The 27,100-nt window shown below is 41.1% G+C and overlaps 1 protein-coding gene across 1 annotated transcript in view; it reads left to right on the forward strand.

Moving 5' to 3' along the window:
* The window catches only part of LOC127233096 (mucin-16-like), a 138,815-nt gene that overhangs the window by 27,761 nt on the left and 83,954 nt on the right, over window positions 1-27,100 (forward strand). The window contains 7 exon segments of the mRNA XM_051199507.1: window positions 1,084-10,383; window positions 20,827-20,951; window positions 21,158-21,225; window positions 22,228-22,400; window positions 23,352-23,408; window positions 25,235-25,397; window positions 26,895-27,067. Coding sequence (XP_051055464.1) covers window positions 1,084-10,383; window positions 20,827-20,951; window positions 21,158-21,225; window positions 22,228-22,400; window positions 23,352-23,408; window positions 25,235-25,397; window positions 26,895-27,067 — 10,059 coding nt within the window.

Raw genomic sequence — 27,100 nt, forward strand, 5'->3', positions numbered from 1 at the left:
CTACATTTTCTACTGACACATCAGGAATGGCAACTTCATTGGATATTAGTTCTGGAGCAGAGACCAAACCAGCTCTTCAAAGTCTGACTTTTGAGTCACATACAACAGTATCAACTGCCATGCATCTTACACAGAGCAGAATCCTTGTTTCTGAAAATATTTCTGACATTTTCTATGGTGAATCTGATACTACCACACTTACAATGGATACTACTCATGGGACAGAAATCATGGCAGCCTTTCCAACCACTACCACATCACCTGGTATGACAAGATTGACAACCTCACTGGACATTAGTTCTCAGACACAGGAAAAAAATAGTATGTCAACTATGACTCCTGATGGTGAACCAGAATCCATTACCATAATTGTCACTGATCTTGAAGCATGGGGAAGTACAGCTATTCTAAATACAACTACTTTGGCTGCTGTATCAGGAAAGAAAATAGAGCCAACTATTTCAACTTTTATTGCTTTTCCAAGTCAACCATTTAAGACGGCCTCTTGGACTACCCAGACTGGGTCAGAAGTCCCATCAGCCATTCCCAATGTGCATTTTTCCTCTGGTGAGCCAAATACAACAACATTGGGAATCACCCATCCCACAGAGACAAGCTTTACTGTGCCTAAGACAGACCTAACAGTTTACCATGGTGGATCAAATTTGAAACTCTCAACAACCACAAGTACTGGGGAAGAATCCAGTTCTGATCTTCCAGAGACAGGAGCCACAATAATCACTCATACTGGGGTACAGAAAACTTCATCCTTTTCGACTATGACTGCTTCCTCTGGCATACTTGGAATAGAGACTTCACTAGTCCCCAGTTCTGAGATATACACCAGTATAATTTCCCCAACAATAACAAAATATTCACAAGAGCTAGAGAAAACAACATCACAAGTAACTATTTCTACAACATCAGAAGATAGGTTTCCTGTTACAACTCTTACTACCTTATCAGGTAAAGCAGGTGCATCAGCCTCATTTGTTACCAATCCTGAAGAAACCCACTCCAGGCTTCCCAGGACAAGCCCAAGGTTTTCCCATATTGAGTCTCATACTATACCCTCAACAACTACTGCTATTGAACAAGAAGCCATATCATTTGCTCCAACTATATCTATCTCAAATAGTATTCCAAATATGGTAACACTAGACGGTCACAGTTCTGAGGAAGATGCAAGAACATCTAAACCAATTACCAAAATTTCTCTGATCTCTCATGCTTGGGAAAAGACTAGTTCACCTATATTTACTACTACTGTCTCTCCAGGAGTAACAGAAATAAGGAGACCACTGTTCACTAGCTCTGAGACATGGATAGATAAAAGAAATCAAACTATTTCCCCAGGTCAACCAGAGACCACAACCTCATGGACTATGAATCCTGGAATAGAAGTGATTTCAAGGGTGAAACCTACAACCATCTCACCTAGTGTTTTAGACACAGTGACCTCGAAATCTGTGAGCCAAACTCCTAAACTACAGAACACAATTTCATTAGTAACTGATGTTGGGGAAGTATACAGTTCAGCCATGTCTACTCTGGCTGACTTTGCAGGTAATACAGAAGTAACCACATCAATGATCACTAACTTAGGTTCAGAAAACCATGCAACAACTTCAACTCTACCCTTTTCTTCAGGCCCACCAGAGACAACAATATCCTGGATGAACAAGCTTAAAAAAGAAGCCACTTCAGGGGTTATAATGACAAATTCAAAACCTAGTGTTACAGACATGATGACCTCAACAATCATGAACCACACCCCTTCTGAAGCACAGAACACAACACCATTGGCCACTCATGCTGGGAAACAACACAGTTTGGACATGAATAGCATGGTAGTCACTCAGGGTATAACAGAAATGACATCACTTGTCAACAGCTCTGGCAAAGAAAGCCATGCAGTACCTACAAATATGGCTTTAATCCCTATACAACCAGAGACCACAACAAATGGGATAACCCATCCTACAATAGAAGACATTTCAGGGATGTTATCTACAAGCATATTACCTACTGTGCCAACTATTATTCCTTCTGAACCAGATACTGAAGTTTCATTGGTCACCAACATTGGGAAACAGTCCAGTTCATCCAGGTTTACAAGGCCTATCTCTGCAAATATAACAAAAATGATACCATCACTCCTTAATACCTATAACACAGAAAAGTATTCAGTGTCTTCAACACTGGATGTTTCACTAAGTCAACCAGAGAACACAGACCCATGGCTCACTCATTCTGGAAAAGAAGCCACACTAGGGGTCTTAACTACTACCATTTCAGCTGGTATCCCAGAAATGATCACTTCAACAAATTTTATTCCTTCTGAACCACATACCACACGTTCATTAGTCACCCACATTTGGGAACAGCCCAGTTTAACCATGTCTACAAGGTCAGTCCCTCCAGGTATAACAGAAATGATACCAACACTTGTCACCAGTTCAGGCACAGAAAGCCATTCCCTGACTTCAACACGAATTGTTTCTCCAGATAAACCTGGGACCATAGGTTCATGGGTCACCAATCATGAAAAAGAAGGCACATCAGAGAATCTAAGTACAACTATATCAACTGCTATTCCAGATATAATGACCTCAATGACTCTGAACTACACTCCTTCAGAACCACAGACCAAAGCACCATTGGTCACCTATGCTGGAAGACATCCTATTTCATCTATGTCTACCCAAGCTGTCTCTTCAGATATAACAGAAATAATGCCATCTCAAGCCACTAATTCTAGCACAGTGACACATGAAGATAGCTCCACTCTACTTGTTTCCCCACTGCAAACAGAGTCTACAGCCTCATGGACAACTCATATGGAAAGAGAAACCACTTCAGATATTCTAAATACTACCATTTCAGCAAGTGTTCTAGACCTTGTTACTTTCACATCTCTTATTCCATCAGAAACACATTCCACAGTTTCATCTGTTACCCACATTGATGAACAGCCCAGCTCTGCCATCTCTACTCTGGCTGTCTCTCCAGGTATAACAAAAATGATACCAGCACTGCTCCCTAGCTCTGGTACAAAACACATTTCAACAGCTACAATTCTGGCAGTTTCCATAGGTCAACCAGAGACCACAGATTCATGGGTCACCCATCCTGTAAAAGCAGTCACTTCAGACATTTTTTCTAAAACCAAGCAACCTGTTGCTCCAGAGAACATAACTGAAACAAGTCTGCTGAGCATTCCTTCTGAAACACAGACCATAATAGGAGTTTTTACCCATGCTGAGGCACAACCCAGTTCATCGCTGTCTACTCTGACTGTCTCTTCAGGAGTAACAGAAATGATGAAATCCCAGGCCACCACTACTGGGACAAAGACACATAAAACAAGCCCACCTGTATTTGTTCCCCCAGGTCAAACAGAGACCTCATGGACAACTCATGCTGAAAGGGAAGAAATTTCAGTTGTTCTAAATACCACAAATTCAACTAGTGTTTCTGACCTCCTTAATGACACAACTCTTATTTCTTCTGAACCACATTCAACAGTTTCATTTGCTATTCACAATGGTGAACAGTTCAATCCAGTCATGCCTACTCTGGATTTCACTGCAGGTGTAACAGAAATGACTCCATCACTGGTTACTAAGTCTACTACACAAAACAATTTACCAGTTACAACTCTGGAGGTTTCCACAGAACAAACAGAAATCACAACTCTATGGGTCACCCATCTTGGAAAAGAAGGCTTTTCAGGGGATTTATCTACAACCATATCACCTAGTGTTTCAGACACAATGAACGCAACAACCCTGAAGCACACTGCATCTGAAACACAGTTTATAACATCATTGGTCACCCCTGCTAGTGGACATCCAAGTTCATCCATGTCTACTCAGTCTTCCTCTTCAGGTTTAACAGAAATGACACCATTACTAGTCACTAGCTTGGGTACAGGAAGCTATGTGATCACTTCAACTCTGGATGATTCTATGGGTCAGACCACATCTGCATTGGTCACCCATCCTGAAAGAGAAGCCACACCAGGTGTTCTAACAACCACCATTTCAACTGGTGTCCCAGAAATGATGACAGCAAGAACGCTTATTCCTTCTGACCCACATAACACAATTTCATTGGTCACCCACATTGAAGGACAGCCCAGTTCAACCTTGTTGACAAAGCCTGTGTCTCCAGGATTAACAGAAATTATACAATCACTGGTTACCAAGTCAAGCACAAAGAGCCATCCTGTAACTTCAACTCTTTGTTGTTCCCCAGGTCAACCAGGGACCATGGGGACATTGGTCACTCGTCCAGGAAAAAAAGATACTTCAGGGGATTTATCTACAACCATCTCAACTAGTGTTCCAGAAATGATGACCTCAACAACTCAGGACCACTTTGAAATACAGACCATAGCATCATTGGTCACTCATACTGGTGGATATCCCACTTCATCCATAGCTATTCAGGGTGTCTCTTCAGGGGTAACAAAAATGATGCCATCTCAGGCCCCTAGTTCTAGCACAGTGACACATAAAACTAGCCCAGCTCTATTTGTTTCCCAGATTCATAGTGAGTCCACAGCCTCATGGACCACTCACAGGGAAAGAGAAGCCACATCAGGTGTTCTAAATACCACCATTTCAGCCAGCGTTCCAGACTTAGTTACTTCCACAACTCTTATTCCTTCTGAACCACATTCCACAGTTTCATTTGTTACCCACATTGGTGAACAGCTCAGTTCATCCATGCCTACTCCAGTTGTCTCTCCAGGTATAACAAAAATTACACCATCCCTGATACCTAGCTCTGGAACAAAAAACATTTCAACAGCTACAACTCTGGCAGTTTCCCAATATCAACTAGGCACCACAGGTTCATGGGTCAGCCATTCTGGAAAAGAAGGTTCTTCAGTTCTATCTACAACCATATCACCTAGTGTTCCAGACATGATGACCTCAACAAGTCTGACCAGTACTCCTTCTGAATCACAGACCATAACAACATTGGACACCCATGCTGGTGGACATCCCAGTTTATCCATGTCTACTCAGTATGTCTCATCAAGAGTAACAGAAATGACACCATCACTAGACACTGACTTGGGCATAGGAAGTTATGCAGTCACTTCAACTCTGGATGTTTCCATAGGTGAGCCTGAGACCACAGCCACATTGGTCACCCATCCTGAAAGAGAAGTCACATCAGGGGTACCAACTAATATCATTTCAACTGGTGTCCCAGAAGTGATGACTAAAACAACTCTTAATCCTTCCGAATCACATAATACACTTCCATTGCTCACCCACATCGAGGGAGAGCCCAGTTCAACCTTGTCTACAAAGCCTATGTCTCCAGGTATGACAGAAATAGTACAATCCCTGGTCACTAGCTCAAGCACAGAAAGTCATTCCATGACTTCAACTGTGGATGTTTACTCAAATCAACCAGGGATCACAGCTCCATGGGTCAACCATCTTGGAAAAGAAGGTACTTCAGGGATACTGTCTACTACCATCTCACCTAGTATATCAGAAATGATGACATCACCATCAGATAGTCTTTTTTCTGGTGAACCACACACCACAGTGTCATTGGTCACTCATATTGAGGGGCAGCCCAGTTCAGGAATGTCTACAAAGCCTGTCTCTCTGGGTTTAACAGAAATTATATCATCTCTTGTCACTAGTGCAAGCACAGAAAGCCATTCAGTGACTTCAACTGTGGCTGTTTCCCCAGATCAACCTGGGACCACAGGTTCATGGGCCACTCATCCTGGAAAAGAAAGTACTTCAGAGATTCTAAATGCAACTATCTCACCTGCTATTCCAGACATAAGGACCTCAACAACTCTGAACCATACTCCTTCTGAAGAAAAGACAATAACATCATTAGTCACCTATGATAGTGGTCATCACACTCTATCTACATCTACTCATGGTTTCTCTTCAGGCATAACAGAAATGACAACAACTCAGGTCACTAGTTCTAGCACAGTGACATATGAAACTAGCCCTGCTCTATTTGTTTCCCCACTGCAAACAGAGTCTATAGCCTTAAGGACAACTCACGCGGAAAGAGAAACCACTTCAGGTGTTCTAAATACCACCATTTCAGCCAATGTTCCAGACCGTGTTACTTCCACAACTCTTATTCCTTCTGAACCACATTCCACAGTTTCATTTTTTACCCACATCAGTGAACAGCCCAACTCTACCATCCCTACTCTGGCTGTCTCTTCAGGTATAACAAGAATGACACCATCACTGGTCCCTAGCTCTGGTACAAAAACCATTTCAACAGCTACAACCTTGGCAGTTTCTACAGATCAACCAGAAGCCACAGGTTCATGGGTCACCCATTCTGTAAAGGCAGTCACTTCAGACATATTAACTACAGCCATGCCACTTAGTTCTGCAGAAAACACAACTGCAATGTATCTTACCAGTGCTCCTTCTGAAACACAGACCATAACAGCATTGGTTACCCATCACAGTGGATATTCCAGTTCATCCATGTCTATTCAGGCTGTCTCCTCAGGAGTAACAGAAATGAAAACATTACAAGACACTACTACTGGAACAGCAGCACATGAATCCAGTCCAGCTCTATTTGTTTCCCCAGGTCAAACAGAGTCTACTGCCTCAGTGACAACTCATGCTGAAAAGGAAGAAACTGCAGTTGTCTTAAATACAACCATTTCAGCTAGTGTTCCAAACCTCTTTAATGACACAACTCTTATTTCTTCTAAACCACATTCCACCATTTCTTTTGCCACACAAATTGGTGAACAGTTCAATTCAGTTGTGCCTACTCTGGCAGTCTCTCAAAGCTTAACAGAAATGATGTTGTCACCGGGCACTAGCTATGCTGAAGAGAATAATTCAACTCTGGCAGTTTCCACAGATCATCCAGGGACCACAACCCCATTGGTTACCTATCCTGGAAAAGAAAACTCTTCAGGGGATCTATCTGCAACCATCTCACCTAGTGTTCCAGACATGATAACCTCAACAACTCTGAACCATACTCCTTCTGAACCACAGGTCACAGCATCATTGGTGACTCCTGCTAATGGACATCCCAGTTTATCCATGTCTACTCTGTCTGTCTCTTCAGGTGAGACAGAAAGAGTACCATCACTGGTCACTAGCTTGGGCACAGGAAGCTATGGAATTACTTCAACTCTAGATATTTCCATAGGTCAGCCTGAGACTACAGCCACATTGGTCACCCATCATGAAAGAGAAGCCATATCTGGGGTACCAACTACTATCATTTCAACTGGTGTCCCAGAAATGATGACAGCAACAATTCTTACTCCTTCTGAACCACAGACCAGAATTTCATTTGTCACCTCTGCTGAGGGTGAGACCAGTTTAAACCTATCTACCATGGTTGTCTCTCCAAATATAACAGAAATCATGACATCACAGGCCACTGCTTCTGGGACAGAGACACATAAAATTCCTCCAGTTCTATTTGTTTCCCCAGGTCCAAAGGAGACCACAGCTTCATGGGTGACTCATATTGAAAGAGAAGCCACCTTAGGTTCTCAAACTACCACTATTTCAACTAATGTTCCAGATGAGATTACTTCACTAACTCTTATTCCTTCTGAAGCACATACTGCAGTTTCATTGGTCACTGACATTGGGGAACAGCCCACTCCAGCCACATTTACAATGCCTGTCTCTCCAGGTATAACAGAAATGATACCATCACTGGTCACTAGTTCTGGCTCAGAAAGTCATCCAGTGACTTCAACTCTGGCCATTTCCCTAGGACCAACAGCCCCATTGGTCACCTATCCTGGAAAAGAAGGCACTTCAATGGCTGTAACTACAACCATCTCACCTAGTACAGATACAATGACCTCAATAAGTCTGAACCACACTCCTTCTAAACCACAGATCATAACATCGATCACCCATGCTGGTGGACATCCAAGTTCATCCATGTCTACTAAAGCTGTCTCTCCAGGTATAACAGAAATGAAACCATCAGTATATACTGGTTTTGGCACAGAAAGTTATGCAAAGACTACAATTCTGGCTGTTTCCTCAGGGTTATCTGAGATCACAGTTCCATGGGCCACCAATCCTGGAAGAGAAGGTACTTTAGGGGTTTTATCTACAACCATCTCCCCTAGTGTGCCAGAAATAATGTCTGCACCAACTCTTATTCCTTCTGAAGCACATACTGCCATTTCATTGGTCACTGACATTGGGGAGCAACCCAGTTCAGCCATGTCTACAAGCCCTGCTTCTCTAGGTATAACAGAAATGATACCATCACTGGTTACTAGTTCTGGCTCAGAAAGTCATGTAGTAACTTCAACTATGGCCATTTCCCCAGGTCAAACAGAGACCACAGCCCTATGGTCCAGCCGTCCTAGACAAGAAGACACTTCTGGAGTTGTAACTCTAGCCATCTCACCTAGTGCTTCTGGTCTGATGACCTCAACATCTCTGAACCACATTACTTCTGAACCACAGACCACAACATTGTTCATCAATGCCGGGGGACAGCCTACTTTATCTACATCTTCCCTGGCTATCTCTTCCCATGTAACAGAAACAATACCAGTCACTAGCTCTGGTGTGACAGAAAAGATGACTTCACCAAATCTTATTTCTTCTGAAGCACATACCACAATTTCTATGGTCACCCACACTGCAGAGCAGCTTAGTTCAACCATGTCTACAAGGCCTGTCTCTTCCCATGTAACAGAAACAAGACCATCACTAGCCACTAGATCTCACAAAGAAAGTGATTTAGTATCTTCCACTCTGGCTGCTTCTACAAGTCAGCAAGAGACCACAGCCTCATGGGTCACTCTTCCTGTAACAGAAGCCACTTCAAGTATTCCAAGGACACCCATCTCTCCTAGTGTTCCAGACATAATGGCCTCACCCACTCTTTTTCCTTCTGAACCATATACCACAATGACTTTAGAATCCCACATTGGGGGAGAGTCCAGTTCAGGCATGTCTACAAGGCCTGTCCCTCCAAGTATGACTGAAATGATGACATCACTGGTCACTACTTCTGAGACAGAGACACATTCATCTACTCTAACTCTATCTGTTTCAACTCAAACAGAGGCCACAGCCTCTTGGGTCAGCCATCCTGGAAAGGAAGCAACATCAACAATTTCTACTCTGTCTACTTTACTTGGTGAGCCAAAAAGAACTGAAACATGGCTCACTCTTTCTGCCAAACCCAACACACCACTTTCCACAACAACTCCTACATTTTCATATAGTGAATCAGACATCACTCCTTCAGCTTCTAAGACAGAGGCCACTCCAGCCATTCCAAAAACTCTTTCATCTGGTGTACAATATATGACCACTCCTCTGGTTCCTGGTTCTACAACAGACAATAGTATGATTTTTCTTCCATTGAGTACACTGATGCGTGAACCAACATCAGCAGTCTCCTCGATCACTCAATCTACCTTAACCCAACAAACTTCCAGTTTTTCTGATAGTGGTTTAGATATAACAACCTCAATAGTCAATTATCCTGGAATAGAGACCAATTCATCTGTGCCAACAATGACTGTCTCTTCTGGAGCACCAGGTGTAATGATCTCACAATTTACTAGCTCTGGGCCATCAAAGAGTGCATTTCCAGCTACAGTTCTGTCTCCTAGTAAACCAAAAAGCACAGCCTCATTAACCACCCTCCTCAGTCCAGAGACTAACAGAACATTACCTGTTTCAACTGGTTTTCCTTCAACTGTCTTGGAGACCACATCCTCTGAACCAATTACACCCAGAGTAGACAGTAATGCAACTCTCTTAACACAGACCATCTCTTCTGGTGGACCAGAAATGACAAAATTCCTCTTGAACTCATTTGTGACTGAGGACAGCAGAAATGACCTGGGTACAACATTTTCATCTAGTGTTTCTGAAAAAACAGCATCTCTCTCCATCCACTCTGGAACTGACACCAACACAACCATTCTAACTGTAACCCCTTCCCTTGTTTTAGCAAGAACCACAGGCTTCTGGACTTCCATCCCTTCAACAGAATCTACTCTGACTATACCCCATAGTGTCTCTGGGTTTCCTGGTGCTCCTACAACTAGTAAATTTAGCAGTGCAATTTTACAGAGCACAGAAAGTTCAGCATCTGTCACTACAGTTAGACTTCCCAATTTTGTCAGTGATGTCACAAGCCCTGTAATGACCTTGATATCATCAGAGTCCTCAACAATCTCACTTACTGACCTGGAAACTACAAGTGAGACTTCTCATTTAGCTACCACAAGTTCAAGACCCACTGAGGCTAAGACCACAACTACACTACATGGAAGTCCTTTTGCCCCTATGGCTACCTCCCGATTGTCCACATGGTCTTCTGAGAATGTGACTTCAAGACCAAGTAAGAATACATTTTATTATTGTAGTAATATACAACATATATGTATGTAATATAAATACTTCCTCTTTGTGTTTTAGGTATACAATTCAGTATTGTTGCATGCACTTTGCTTCCAGTTTTTGGATTCCTGTTCATTATTGGCTTTGTGAGGATTGAATCTAGGACCTCACAGACTTCAAGTGTTATGCCACTAACCCATATCCACAAGCCTCCAAAGAATGTGCAGTCAGAGACAAGACAACATCAAGTATTCTCCGTTATCACTCTTCACTTCATTCCATTTAGTCAGGGTCTTTCACGGAACTTAGAACTAGACTGGAAGTGAAGGAATATAAGATTCTCCTATCTCCACCCACATCACTGCTCTGTCTGGTGTAGCAGGTACACATATGGTCAAGCCCAATATTTTACATGTGTGCAAGGGATTCAAACTCAGGCTCTCATACTTGTCCTACAAACACTCTCATTCACATATCCCTCTACATAGCCCCAAGAGCTATAATCTTTTTTATTACATTTTGAATTGATTTTTTTCTTTGTCTTTTGTTTTTGACATTTTAATATAATTACATAAATTTTCCTTTCCCTATCCTCCCTCTAAATCATCCAATAAACCTTCACCTTGCTCTTTTTCAAAGTTATGACACTTATTTTATTAGTTGTTCACACACACACACACACACACACACACATACATATATACATATCCCTAAATATAATCTACCAAATCTATGCAATGTATGAATATTTTCAGGGCCAATCCTTTGGCTTTTACAAGCAATTAGTATGTTCTTCCCTGTTCTACTCTGAGTATTCCATAGTTACCTGTGTTCTTTTTGTAGGGTTAAGTACTTGTGGTCTTTTGATATCCACTTTGGCATGTCTATTATTGCCCTAGTTCAGTTCATGTTTTGGCAGTGATGTTGGTAAGAATTTTTGAGTGTGGCTTCTAACATTACTAACAGACACAATCTCACAGCAAACTCCCTGAGCTGCTGTCTTTTACAATCCTTCTGCCTCCTCATCAATGTTCCTGAGTCTTAGGTGCTGGAGTGTTTTGTAGATGCATCCATTAGAACTGGACTCCTTAACTCTGTGTTATGACTGGTTATTGTTCTTTGAAATGGTTTCTATTGCAAAAAGAAATTTCCTTGATGAAGATTAAGGACTACACTTCTTTGTGGGCATAAAGACAAATGTTTAGATTGTTGTTTGGGATTATGCTGATTTAGTAAATTGGTATTTGAATGTTTTCCATAGTAATAATTTTTTCAGATCTTTCTGAAGTCTAAATAGAGAGCTGTTGGTTACCACCAAGGTATTCATACCACTACTTACCTGTAAGGCTATGTTGGCAGTGTAGGCATTATAGCTGTGCAGGCATGTCATAGGCATTATAGCTGTGTAGGACTGTATCTTCCATAGTGCCTTTTAGTACCATGAAAAGTAGTCTTCAATGAGGAAGCATTCAAATCAGTTCCAGCTCATGATCTTTTGGTCCCTGTTTCTTAAGTCCATGGTATCTTTAGCAAACTGGGACTTACTTCCACCTGTGGCAAGGGGAGGGGAGAAACCAAAGGAAATGGCTATGGTTTTCAATGGAAAATTCTGACCAACAACTCAAAGGGGGGCTTCTTATGCATAATATTGGTGACTTTGTTGAGTAGTCTTGTTTTTGAAGGGAGCATTGTCAGTCCACAAGAGAAAATTTCATTCAATTATGTATGTGTATCTATACCATTATTTATGTGCAATATAGGTAAATTTTAGGTATGTAGCTAATAGTATAGTTATTTTGTGACTTTTTCAGACATAGTTTTACATTCTTCTGCATTTATCTTCCTCCCTCCTCCATGATTAGAGCACCCATTTCTTTTTCTTTTTCTTTTCTTCTTCTTTTTTTTTCTATAGCTCTCAGATAAGCTGTTAAAATGCTAGTATGGGATCTCTTCAATTTCTTTATGAAGGCACTTAGTGCTATAAACTTTCCTATTAACACTGCTTTTTTATGCCCCATAAGTTTGTGCATGTTGTGCATTCACTTTCATCGAATTCTAGGAAGTTTTTAAATGATATCTTTATTTCTCCATTGATGCATTAGTTGTTCCATTTTCAGGAGGTGTAGACTTTCTATTGTTTCTGTTCTTGTTGACATCCAGTTTTAATCTGTGGTGACCTCATAGGATGAGGTTAGTTCAATTTTCTTATATCTGTTTAGACTTGTTTTATGCTATGTGGTCAATTTGGTGAATGTTCTATGAAGTACTGAGAATAAGGTATATGCTTTTGTATTTGGATAAAATGTTCAATGGTATTTGTTAGGTCCTTTTGATTTATAACATCTATTAGCTCCGTTATTTCTCTGTTTACATTTCATCTGGATGGCCTGTCCATTGGTGGGAGTTGGGTATTGGAGTCTCCCACTGTTAGTGTATGAGGAGCTTTAGTACAATGTGTGATTGCAGCGTTAGTAATGAACCTTTTTAAAATGTGAGTACCCTTGCATTTGGAGCATAGATGTTAAAAAGTGAAATGTGATCTTGGTGAACTTTTTCTTTGATGAGAATGAAATGTTTTCCCTCTCTTTTGATTAATTTTGGTTTGAAGTCCATTTTGTTAGATATTAGAGTAGCTACACAAGCTTGTTTTTCAAGTTCATTTACTTAGAAAATCTTTTTCCAACCCTTTATTCTGAGGTGATATCTGTCTTTGATATTGAGATATGTTTCTTGTATGCAGCAGAAAGATGGATATTGGTTTTAATCCATTCTGTTATTCTGTGTCTTTTTATTGGGGAATTGAGTCCAATGATATTGAAAGATATTAATGACCAATGATTGTTAATTTCTGTTATTTTGTTATTGGTGGTAGTGGTAGTGTTTCTCTCTCTCTCTCTCTCTCTCTCTCTCTCTCTCTCTCTCTCTGTGTGTGTGTGTGTGTGTGTGTGTGTGTGTGTGTGTGTGTCTTCTTTGAGATTTGCTGTAGTGAGATTATGCATTGCCTGTTTTTGTTGGTGTGGTTAAGCTTCTTGCATTGGAGCTTCCTTTCTAGTACCTTCTGTAGGGCTGAATTTATGGATAGATATTTCACATTTGACTTTGTTATGAAATATCTTGTTTTCTCCATCTATGGTGATTGACAGTGTTGTTGGGTATAGTAGTCTGGGCTGGTATCTGTAGTCTCTTAGAATCTTCAGGTCATCAGTCCAGGCCCATCTTGATTTTAGAGCATCCATTGAAGAGTTAGGTGTGATTCTAATAGGTCTGCCTTTATGCTACATAGCCCTTGGCACTTTCAATATTCTTTCCTTGTTCTGTATGTTTAGTGGTTTGATTAGGGATTTTCTTTCTAATCCAATATATTTAGAGTTCTGTAAGCTTCTTGTACCCTTATAGCATGCCTTTCTTTAGGTTGGAGAAATTTTCTTTCTTGATTTTGTTAAAATTTTTCTCTAGGTTTTTGAGCTGGGATTCTTGTCCTTCTTCTATTCCAATTATTTATAGGTTTGGTCTGTTCATAGGGTCCTGAATTTTCTGTTAGGTTTTTTTTTTCTTTTGAGACAGGGTTTCTCTGTGTAGCTTTGCAGCTTGTCCTTGAATTGGCTTTGTAGACCAGGATCGACTTAAACTCATAGAGATCTACCTGTCTCTGTCTTGTGAGCACTGGGACTAAAAGCATGTGCCACCATCACTTGGCCAGAAAATTTTTTAATTTAAAAATATTTACTTTTCATTTTACATACCCACCCCAGTTCCCCCCCTCCCCTTCTCTCATCCTCCATCTCCCTGCCTTTCCACCCCTATCTACTCCTCAAAGGGGATAAGGATTTCCTTGGGTACTCAACAAAGGCTGGCACACCAAGCTGAGACAGGACCAAGTCCCTCCCTGCTATATCAAGGTTGAGCAAAGTATCCTACCATAAGGAATGGGCTCCAAAAAATCAGTTCATGCATGTGGGATAGGTCCTTCAACACCTGTGCTAATCTGTGTTTTTAAATACAGTTGTACTTTCTGTATTTCTATGAAATTGAGCACCTCAGAGTTTGGTATATATATATTTGAGATAGTAATGACTTCTTGCTTAAGTATTCCCTTGATGAGAAAGAAGAGCTACTCTTTATCACTTCTGATTGATTTCAATTTGAAGTCTATTTTTCTTAAGATAACAATGCCTGCCTGCTTGTGTCTTGGTCCCATTTGATTTTTGTTTGTTTGTTTGTTTTGCTTTTTTTATACATCCTTTTACTCTAAGGTGGTACCTATCTTTGAAAGTGAGATGTGTTTCTTGTAGAAAACAAATAAAGGGACATTGTTCCTTTATCCAATCAATTCCCTCATGTCTTTTTATTGAAAAAATTAAGTCACTAATATTTAAAGTTATTATTAAAATGCTTATGTTAAATTGTGGCCAACACATTGTTGATTTTTGAAGTTGTTTGTGTTTTCAGTAGGACTTTGTATTTGTATAATTATATTTGTATAATTTGTATAATTTTCCCCACAGTTTCTCTACTATGTTCATTCTTTTTTTCAATCTGAAGTGTTCCTGTACTTTCTTTAGGTTTGGTTTGTTGGATATGATTTTTAAAATTTATTTATTTCACATCCTGACCACAGTTTCCCCTCCCCATCTTCTCCCCTTTGCCCCCCTTCCAATCCTCCTTCTCTGTTTCTGTTCAGAAAAGGGCAGACCTCCCATGTATATCAGTAAAACATGGCATATCAAGTTGTGCTAAGATTAAGCACTTCTTGTGTTAAGGCTGGTCAAGGCAACCCAATATGAACAAGAGGATCCCAAAAGTCAGTAAAAAGATAGAAACAGCCCTGTTCCCACTGTTAACAGTCCCATGAGAATACTAAGCTTTAAAACTGTCACATATATGCAGAGGGCCTATGTCAGCCCCTTGCAGGCTCCCTGGTTGTTGGTTCAGACTTTGTGAGCTCCTATGAGCCAAGGTTAGTTAATTCTGTGGTATATGATTCTTTTAGGCTATGACTATCACAGAAAGTTTTTCTCCTTCAATTATGGCAGACAAACCTTTACATGTAGTTCCTTAGTCCTTTTAAAATAGTTCTACACTCTGGTGACTAAGAATTCAAATACATGATACTATGGGGGTCATTATTATTCAAAGCACAACAGGTAGAGAGGCTGGATGTGGTATAAAAGAGACCTGTTGTGACAGTAATTACAGTTGGTCCTGGTGGAATCCTAGAGGTGGTTTGCAATGCGGGGGGTTAACAAGACTATCTGGAGAACTGTGTGGAACAAATACTGAAAATCGAGAAGAAAGTAAGAAAGGAGGCTTTCAGAGACACTCACTAGATTAGACCATGGAGAAAACAATGAGAAATCTTGAGCTGTGAGTTCTTGGATCAACTGGGTGTGATGTCTACAAGCCACAGCCATTTGCATTCTGTACATTTCATCCATCTGTCTAGCCATACCGCTTTAACCCAATTTCCCATAGTTCACATCTTCCTACATACAGGGCTGCTATATGTGATGCTCTTGGAATTCTGGGGTTTTCTTTTGGTTTATGAAATTACCTTTATCTGAAAAGTCTGTAATTTATCATATCCATAAATTTCTCTCAAGTGGAAATCTTTATGTAAAGCCAATTTGTATTCTATCCTTTCCTATTTACTCATTTCTTACTTTTTTATTATTTTTTTCTTATGTTACATATTGATCCCAGTTCCCTCTCCTTCCCATCCTCCCATGGCCCCTGAATCCCCTCCTATACCATTCCCTACCCACTCCACAGGGAGAGTGGTGTTTTTTAGAAGAGAACATCAAAATCTGTCATTTCCTGTAGGGCCTAGGGCCTCTCTCCTGTGTCTAGGTTAAGGGAGTATACCTCTATGGGGAATGTGCTTCTGAAGTCTTTATCTGCACCGGTTATACATCCTGGTTCCACAGTCAGAGGTCCAATAGACTTCCCAGGACTTTTAAATGAGACTCATGTTCAGGGGGTCTGGCTCAGTCCTATGTTGACTTCCCAGCTATTAGTCTGGAGTCCATAAGCTCCCCTTTGTTCAGGTCAGCTGTCTCTGTGGGTTTCTGTAGCCCGGTCTTGAGCCACTTGCTCATCACTCCTCACTCTCTGCAACCAGATTCAAGGAGTTTGGCTCAGTGTTTAGTCATGGGTGTCTGCTTCTGTTTCCATCAGCTACTAGATGAGGGCTCTAAGATGACATATAAATTAGTTATCAATTAAATAATCAGGGAAGGTCACTTAAGGTAGCCTCTCCACTATTGCTCAGATTGTTAGATGAGGTCATCCTTGTAGGTCTCTGGACATTTTTCTAGTGTCAAATTTCTTTTCAAAGCTATAATGGCTCCCTTTATAATGGTATCTCTATTCTTGCTCTCCTCTATTCATCCCCCAACTCAAACTTTCTGGTCCCTTATGTTCTCTAGTTCCCTTTTCTGTTTTCCTAACTCCATCTCCACTCCTTGTTTCACACTGCTCCAAATATGCTCAGGAAATTTTGTCCTTTTCCCCTTCTGTGGGGGAACTTATATGACTCCCTTAGGGTCCTCCTTATATCCAGCTTCTCTGGTGGTGTCAATTGTAGGCAGGTGATCTATGTCTAAAATACATGTATGAGTGAATACAGACCATGTTCCTCTTTTTGTGGCTGGGTTACCTCATTCAGGATGGTTTCTTCTAGTTCCATCCATTTGCCTGCAATTCTGCTATTTTCAAGATTCCATCGTTTGTTTGTTTTGTTTCTTTTGTTGTTTTTTTTTTCTTCCACTGAGTAGTATTCCATTGTGCAAATGTGCCACATATTCTTTAGGGGTGGAGAATCTAGGTTGTTTTCAGGTTTTAACTATTACACATAATGCTGCTATGAACATAACTGAACAGATGTCTTTGTTGCATAGATGTGCATCTTTTGGGTATATGTCTTAGAATGGAATTGCCTGAACCTGTGATAGACTAATTCCCATGTTCCTGAGGAAGTGCCACACTAGTCTCCAAAATAGCTTTACAAGTTTACACTCCCACCAGCAGTGGAGGAGTGTTCCCCTTTCTCCACATCCACTCAAGCATAAACTGCCTTTGGAGTTGTTTATTTTAGCCATTGTGTTAGGAGTAAGATTTGCATTTCCCTGATGGCTTAGGATGTGGAGCATTTTCTTAAGGGTCTTTCAGCCATTTTGGATTACTCTATTGAGTCTTCTCTATTCAGTTCTGTACCCTACTTTTTAATTGGATTATTTAGAGTTTTGGTGACTAGATACTTGAGTTCTTTGTATAGTTTGGTAATCAGTCCTCTGTCAGAATAGGGTTGGGGAAGATCTTTTCCCACTCAGTGGGCTACCTTTTTGTCTTGTTGACTGTGTCCTTTGCCTTACAGATGCTTCTCAGTTTCAGGAGGTCCCATTTATTAATTGTCAATCTCAGTATCTGTGCTGCTGGTGTTAGGTTGATGAAGCAGTCTCCTGTACCAATTTGTTCAAATGTACCTCCCGCTTTCTCTTCTAATAGGTTCGGTGTGCCTGAAATCATGCTGAGGTCTTTGATACATTTGAACTTAAGTTTTGTGCATGGTAATAGACATGGGTCTATCTGCAGTCTTCTACACACCAGCATCCAGTTATGCCAGCACCATTTGTTGAAGATGCTTTCCTCCTCCCATTGTATACTTTTAGCTATTTTGTAAAACATCAGGTGTTTTTAGATAGTTGGACTAACATCAGGATTTTTGATTTGATTCCATTGGTCTACCTGTCTATTTTTTGTGCCAATACCAAGCTGTTTTCAGGATTATAGCTCTATTGTAGAGGTTGAAGTAAAGGATAGTGATGCCTCTTGAAGTTCCTTTATTTTACTAGGTTATTTTGGCTACCCTGGGTCCTTTGTTTTCCCATATAAACTTGAGTATTATACTTTTGTGCTGGGATTTTGATGGGGTTGTATTGAATCTGCTTTTTTCAAGGTAGCTATTTTTTACTACATTGATCCTACCTATCCAAGAGAATGGGAAATCTTTCCATTTTCTGGTATCTCCTTTAATTTCTTTCTTTAAAGACACAAAGTTCTTGTCATATAGGTCTTTCACTTGTTTTGTCAGCATTACCCCAAGATACTTTATCTTGTTTATGGCTATTCTAAAAGGATATGATTCTCTGATTTTTTTTCTCAGCCCCTTTATCACCTGAATATAATGGAGCAGCTGATTTTTTTTTTTTAAACTTAGTCTTGTATCCTGCCACTTTGTTGAAGGTTTTCATCAGCTGTAGGTGTTCCCAGGTAGAGATTTTCATTTGTAAACTATCATATCATCTGAAAATGGTGAAAGTTGAACTTCTTCCTTTCCAATTTATATCTCCTTGATCGCCTTTTGTTGTCTTATTGCTCTAGCTAGAACTTCAAGTAAAATATTGAAGGGAAATGGAGAGTGGACAGCCTTGTCTTGTTCCTGATTTTAGAGGAATTGCACTAAGTTTCTCTCCATTTTGTTTTATGTTGGCTGTTGGTTTACTGTATATTGCTTTCATTATGTTTAGGTGTGTTCCTGCTATCTCTGATCTCCCCAAGTCCTTTATCATGAAGGACTGTTGGATTTTGTCAAAGTCTTTTTCAGCATCTAGTGAGATGATCATATGATTTTTCTTTTTCAGTTTGTTCATATGGTTTATTACATTGATAGGTTTTAGTATGTTGAACCATCCCTGAATCCCTGGGAACAAGCCTACTTGAACATGGATGATGATTTCTCTGATTTGTTCTTGGATTCTTCTTGCCAGTATTTTAGCATCAATGTTCGTGAGGGATATTGGTCTGTAGTTCTTTTTCTTAGTTATGGCTTAGTGTTGCTTGGGTACAAAGGTAAGTGTAGCATTGAAAAAAGAGTTTGGCAATGATCCTTCTGCAACTATTGTGTGGAACACTTTGAAGAGTATTGATATTAGCTCTTCTTTGAATTTCTGCACTGAAGCTATCTGGCCCTGGGATTGTTTTTTCTTTTTTTTGGTTGGGAGGCTTGTGATGACTGCTTCTATTTCATTAGGGGTTATAGGTCTATTTAAATTGCTTATCTGTTCTCAATTTAATTTGTTAAGTGATAGTTATCCTGAAATTTGTTCATTTCCTTTGAATATTTGAATTTTGTGAAGTACAGGTTTTCAAAGTATGACCTGAAGAGTCTCTGTATTTCCTCAGTGTCTGTTGTATGTCTCCCTTTTCATTTCTGATTTTATTAATTTGCATGTTCTCTCTCTGCCTTTTGGCTAGTTTGGATAAAAGTTATTCTATCTTGTTGATTTTCTCAAATAACCAACTCTTAGTTACATTGATTCTTTGAATTGTTTTCCTAGTTTCTACTTTATTGTTTTCAACTCTCAAATTGATTTTTTCCTGGCATCTACTCCTCTGGGGTAAGTTTGCTTCCTTTTGTTCTAGGGCTTTCAGTTGTGCTGTGAATTCTCTAACGCGACTATTCTCCAATTTCTTCATGTGGGCACTTAGTGCTATGAACTTTCCTCTTAGTACTGCTTTCAAAGTGTTCCATAAAGCAGAGTATGTTGTCTTCATTCTCATTGAATTCTAGGAAGTCTTTAATTTCTTTCTTTATTTCTTCCTTGACCCAAGAATAATGCAATTGCACATTGTTCCATCTCCATGAATTTGTAGGGTTTCTGTAATTTGTATTGTTGAATTCTAACTTTAGATCATGATGGTCTGGTAAGATACAGGGGGTTATTCTTTTTTTTTTTTTTTTTTTTTTTTTTTTTTTTTTGTACCTATTGAGGTTTCCTATGTTGCTGAGTATGTGGTCGATTTTAGAGAAGGTTCTCTTCCAGTGAGTGCAAACAGTTCCAATACTCTCATGGCTCTCCTTTTCCAGTGGGTGAAAATCGGATTAGGGCACTGGCAGACTGAGGATGGGCTGGTAGACTGGGATGGGTTACCCTGTGCACAGTTCCCAGACCTCAGGAGTCTCTGAGCAGGGCACAGGAAATCAGGCTCCCTCCTTGTGCTGAGGCAGAACCAGGATGCTGGCAGACTCTTGGCAGGCCAGTTTGCCTGGCCCCATGCCTCAGGAGGCTCCAAGCAGGACCCTGGATAGCAGGCCAGAAACAGGCCCTAGCTTATCTCCTACCATAGGTTGAGGTGGAACCAGGAAGCTGGCAGACTCTGGGAAGGCCCCTCTGTATACAGTTGCCAGTCCTCAGGAAGCTCCAAGCAGGGCCCTTGCGTATTAGAATTTTATCAGCACAGGGTCTGATGTGATTAGTTTCTGTACCATAGGGTACTAACCCCCACAGAGAAATCCTACACATGCTTAATACAGGACAGTTGATGCTGGATTTATTCCCTTCCCTGGGAAAGCTGTGGTCCAATAGAAAGAGTATCGTGCTGAAAGGTACCCAAGTTCACAGCAGATGCTTCAGCTCTGTATGTCTTTCTCCCACCCCCACTCTAGTGCCAGTCTCACCTCTGGTGCACTTCACAGTCAACTTCACCATCACTAACCTCAAGTACGAAGAGGGCATGCATCGCCCTGGATCTTGGAAGTTTAATGCCACTGAGAGAATCCTACAAAGATTGGTAAGAGCTCTGTCCAATATGTGCAGAATTTCCCACACATTAAACCATGCCTATCAGCTAGACCACACACTGCAAGAAGGACACACCATCCTTAACCTTGTTCCACAAATTCCATCTTTGCTCACAGATGCTAGCTCCACACATCTCAAAAAAAGTTTGCATCCCCTCAGTTCTTATATTCACAGCCTTCTACCCTTTCCCCACAGCTCTGGCCTTTGTTCAATAAAACAAAAATCAGCCTCCTGTATTCTGGCTGCAGACTGATCTCACTCAGGTGAGTCCTGGGGGGGGGGGAAGCCAGAGATCCTGAATGTGTTACAAACCCAAAGTGTGGTTGGCTTTCTTCCTTTCCTCCTGTCTGTACATTGCCCGTGTGGACTTTAGAAAGCACTAGACACAACTTCCAAGGTGTCCCCTAATCCAACAACTGCCACTTGAATCATCCCCACAGCCTACAGACCTTTAGTAGGTTGATGGCCTTTTCCTGTTCCTCTGTTCTGAATCCCCACTTTCATTTACTCAGTGCTGAACAAAAGCAGCTTTAAATTCTATCCCCAGAATTTCTCTTAAGATTCTGTTCTAGTTTCATTTCTGTCACTGTGACAAAACACCTTAACCAAAAGAAACTTAGAGGAGAAGTGGTTTACTTCAGCTCAAACATTCAATTAATAGTCCATAATTGAAAGTCACAGCAGCTGATGATTGAGACAGTCACACCACAATCAAGAACAGAGAGAAATAAAAACAGAGATTCTCTTTCGCCTATACTCACCTTGACTTCTCCATTCTTATACAGTTCAGGATCCACTGCTTAGGGAATGGTGCTGATCACAATGGGCTAGTTATTCCCACATTAATTAGCTTCATTAATACCAACCCCTACAAACATGACCACAGGTCAACCCAATGGAGATAATCACCCACTTAAACTCTCTTCCAGGTTATCCAGGTTGATAGCTAAAGCTAACCAGCACATACATCAAAGCCTTTTCCCTTTGCATTAATTCCCAAACCCATATCTGTCTTAAATATGAGCTCCCTGTTCTTCACACTATGACAATGTAGATTAGTGTCTAACATTCAATAGATCTTTACTCCATGTCTGCTCATTCAAAGGCTACTGGAAGTCAGTACATTCAGAAATTCTAAGCTTGATATATCATCTCTATACCAGTCATCTCATCTCCCTATGGCTCCTTCTCATTCTGTCCCCATCATCTCAAGATGCTTACTAGGCAATCTCTGTATCATCATTCTTCTCATCTATCCTTGTCAGGCCTGAGAAAGATGAAGCAGCCACAGGAGTAGATGCCATCTGTAGTCACCATCCAGACCCCACTGGATCTGAGCTGGACAATGAGCAGGTGTACTGGGAATTGCGCAAGCTCACCAATGATGTCACCCAGCTGGGCCCTTACACCTTAGACCAGAACAGTCTTTACATCAATGGTGAGCAGAGACCACATGTGTTGTATTGCACAGCATAATCCTCCCCTTTCAGCCTCCACTTCCTCACCCCACCCCCATTCTCTCTTTTATATTATTGCCTCAGGTTATACATACCAGATCCTTCCCAACACATCCATGAGTGAGTATTATGAGACTCTGTAAGTATCTCCTATGCCATAAGTCACAAACCCCTGAAATAAAAACAAAAGCCCTACATTTCATCCCTGTTGCCCCTCTCCAGCTTTGAAAGTACAGAAACATGCCCTTTTCCTAAGTTAGGGTTAGACAGTAAAGTGCTTTCATCAGGTCTGAAGTTTGACCCCTAGCACCCATGGAAAAAACCTGGTATATTGGTGCACTTCTGTAATCCTAGTTGTAAGAGTAAATAGGAGCATATATGGGGTTTACTGGTCAGCCAGCCTAATTGAATTGGGGATTCACAGGTGTGTAGCCTGGTCTGGACAATGAGTGGTGTACTGGGAACTGAGAAAGCTGACCAATGATATTATTCAGCGAGGCCCTTACACCTTGGGCTCAAAACACAAAGTAGAGAGCGCTTGAGGGAGAACAATACCTGTGGGGTTGGAGAGATAACTCAGCAGTTAACAGTGTTGGCTGTTCTTCCAGAGGTCCTGGCTTCTATTCCACATACCCATGGGATGGCTCTCAACCATCTAACTCCAGTTCTAGAGAATTAGATGTCCTTTTCTGGTCTCCCTGAGCACCAGGCATGCATATGTTGCATAAACACGATGTAGCACAACACCACTACACATAAATTAAAATAAAATAATTTATATAAAGAATGACGTGAGATGTTGTCCTCTGGCCTCCATGTGCACATGCATATCGGCACATTATATCAAAGACTCTGGCATGTGCGCTATCTTCTGGTTTCTTGAACAAAAGGATTTTCACTCTAAACAGCTGGTATTTTTTTTTAATTCCCAGCTTCTGTGGTGACCACCATTTCTAGCAGGATGACAACTCCTGTCTCCAGTCCCACAGGTAGGAATTTTCTCTCTGAAGATGTTCCTATAATTGCAGCAGGCAGAAGGAGGGATGGAGCTGGTGACACATCTCAGTTCCCTGACAGTTCCTTAAATACCAGACCCAATGTCCCAAGACATCTTCTAAAACTTCATTTATGAAACCCTTATTCAGTCTATAGTTTTCAATCCTTTCCCAGTCCTTTGAAGAGCCCAAGCCAGGTGAGAACTGCTAGGTGAAAACTGAAGTATATAGTGGTCACTGTGCCAAACACCAACTCAGCAGTAGAGGAGTAACTCTTGGCTTGTAACCAGAACCTCAGTTTCATTCCTTAAACCCATGTAAAATGGCCATATATAGTTGTAAGACTTGAAATTTCAAAACATAGAGGCAAAATAAAGCAAATCCCTGGACCTCATTGGACAGATGGTGAGCTTCAGGCCAATGAGGTCACCATTGAAAGGGAAGTAGGTTTTCCTGAGGGTGACACCCAAGGTTGTTCCTCTGGCCTTCACACACATGCACGTGTATATGAGCATGCACTGTCATATATGGCTACATTCACATTAATAAGAAAATAATATCTAATGTAAGAGCACAACCTCACATAGGCCGAGTGCTTAGAAAACATAATGACTGCAATGTATTTCCTTCCACTTACAGATTGTGTGTCTTGGAAACAAAGCCTTCATAATTTGATGGAGTTTTTACATTTGTCTTCCATTTTCATGCTGACTTCATTGCATTACAAGACTTTGTCCAGGGCAAACAATCAGTCTAATATAAGCAAAGAACTTCAAACATGATCTGACATACTACATATGAACAGTTGGCTAAGATGACTTAGGGAGTAAAGGTGTTTGCTGCCAAATATGATGGACTGATTTTTATTCCGGGGACTACATGGTGAAAGGAGGGAATCAGTTTCTAAAAGATTTCCTCTGATCTTCACATCCATGCTTTGGCACGCACACACACACACACACACACACACACACACACACACACACAGAGTCATCACTAAACAAACAAACATATAAATAAATTCTGGCACAGTCTTCATTGAAGAATTAAGTTAGTAAATATGGAGACTTCAGAAAAGAATTGGCTTTAAAGAGGAACTCCAGGACAAGACCAGGCTACAGAAACACCTAGAGACACCTGACCTGAACAAGGAGGAGCTAATGGGCCCCAGACTTACAGCTGGGAAACCAGCATGGGACTGACTCAGATCCCCTGAACTTGGGTCTCAGTTAGAAGGCCTGGGCAGTCTAAGGGACCTCAGACAGTGGAACCAGGATGTATCCCTGGTGCACAAAAGGTCTTTGGGAACACATTCCCCATGGAGGGATAACTGCCTTAACCTAGAGACAGGAGAGAAGGCCTAGTCCCTACTCCAAATAACTTGATAGATTTAGATGACCCCTCCTGGAAGACATCACCCTACATGTGGAGTGGGGGTGGGGTGGGAGGGGAAGATGGAGGGGGAGATGGGAGGGTGGGAGACAGGGTAAGAGGAAGGGAGGGAGAGGGAACTGGGATTGATATGTAAAATAAAAAACAATTAAGAAAAAAAAGAGGAACTCCAGGAAAGGACGAAACCTATAGAGATTTTGCCAACTTGAGAGACACATATATTTCCTTTCCTCTTCATTACGAAGTCACCCACACACAGAATTCCTTTTTAATTTAGTTGAAGCTGGTGTGAGGTCTCCATTCCAAGCAAACTGTTTCCTAGAGGAAGAATCTCCTCACTGCAAGATTATGCATGCAGGTGATGCATCAAGCTCAAGTTCAGAGAGAAACAGTAACTTAGTGTGTGTCTTTCTCCCACCCCTCTGCAGCAGCAAGCCCTGTCCTGGTGCATTTTACTATCAACTTCACCATCACTAACTTAGCATTTGAAGAGGACATGAGTCGTCCTGGGTCGACAAAGTTCAATATCACTGAGAGTATCCTGCAGAACCTGGTGAGAATCCTGCTTACTGTACCTGGCCCTGCAAACAGGTATAAGCCATGCCTATATGTCACAGAAGCCCCAGGAAGAGTCTACCTGTGACCCAAAAGATGAAATCTCAGCCTGGCTGCAAGAATGAAATGCCCCAGTGCCTTGCCATCTTCACTTCTGCCCCACCTCTATCTGCTCACCTCTCATTCCCATTCCTCTAACCTTCTTCCACAGCTGAGGTCCTTGCTCCAAAACTCCAGTGTTGGTCCCCTGTATTCTGGCTGCACACTGACCTCACTCAGGTGGGTTTTAGGTTATAGACAAGGGGTGTCAGACCTCGAAACTTAGTGAGTTTCCTTCTTACTGTCCTGCATAGCTTCAATTCGGGTGAAATGAGGAAGTTCTGATACTGGGTATCTCCCAATCCTACCACCTCCTTGCAGCAATCTACATACCCAGGAGACTGTTCCCACAATTGTAACTATTCCTGATTATCATGCCTGAATTCCTGATCCCAATTTCTGCCTTTGGAATAAATTCAAATTATGTCCTTTGATTACTGTGAAGACAAAAATTGCCATTTCCACTTTCTATCAATCCTAAATCCAGGACTCATTTGTCTTAAATACATGATCTCCTCAGATCCCAGAACATGAGAGTGGAGATTTGAGTCTTATATTTGATAAAAATTCATGACTCCTTGACTTCTCATTGTCTCATTCTAGTAGAAATCAATATGCTCAGACTCTAACTCTTGTTTCTGATCCTTTCCAATTTTATTTTTTCCCTTTTAAAAATTGTTCAATATGCATGTGTTAGTGCATGCATGCATTTGTGCAAGTGGGTGTGTGTATACACAACAGTACCATGGAATCCGTGTGGAAACCAGAGCATAATTTAATTTATTGGTACCACCATGTGGGTCCCAGGTATGGAACCCAAGTTATCAGAACTGGTAGAAAATTCCTCACATGTTGATCCAACTCTCTGGCCCTCTATAAACCTTTTCATTTACTCTGGCTACTATAACATCAAAAATAAATGACCCAGAGACAGATATCCGGGTTCAAGCTGAAGATCAAGAAAGCAAAGCAGCCAGACAATAGCACTCAGCTCTAGCTCAAGTTGAAAGGGCTGATCCATACATGAGCTCTTCACCAAGTCTCAAACTGTTGCCTTTCCTCTGTGTGGCTGGGGAATGAATACCCCATATTGAATCTGTCCTTATCTTAAATACCTCTCATGAGTCCTTGGATTAAAGGTATGAGCTCCATTACTCTTTTAGACTGATTAAATCTTGTATAAACCTGTGTGGCTATGAACTCAGATCTAGATCCATCTGCCTTTGGCCCTCTGGTTCTGTGATTAAAGGTATATGCCACCACTGTCTGACCTCTATAGCTTGTGGCTGACTTTGCTTTTCTGAATCCTTAGTCAAACTTTAACAAATCATAAATAATATATTGCTACAGGCTACTCCCTGCCCTATCCTAGCATTTTAGGATGCCTTCTTAAGGAAGCCATTTATTATTCATTCTCTCCCTGGTCCTTCTCAGATCTGAAAATGATGGTGCAGGCACAGGAGTGGATGCTGTCTGCACTCACCACCCTGACCCCACTGGCCTGGGACTGGACAGAAAGATGGTTTATTCGGAGCTCAGAAGGCTGACCTATGATGTCACCAGGCTGGGCCCTTACACTCTGGACCAGAACAGTCTCTATGTTGCTGGTGAGCAGTGGCCACCTTCACTTTGGTTTAGTG

The sequence above is a fragment of the Phodopus roborovskii genome, unplaced genomic scaffold (genome assembly GCF_943737965.1).
Source record: "Phodopus roborovskii unplaced genomic scaffold, PHOROB, whole genome shotgun sequence".
In the NCBI taxonomy this organism is placed as follows: Eukaryota; Metazoa; Chordata; class Mammalia; order Rodentia; family Cricetidae; genus Phodopus; species Phodopus roborovskii.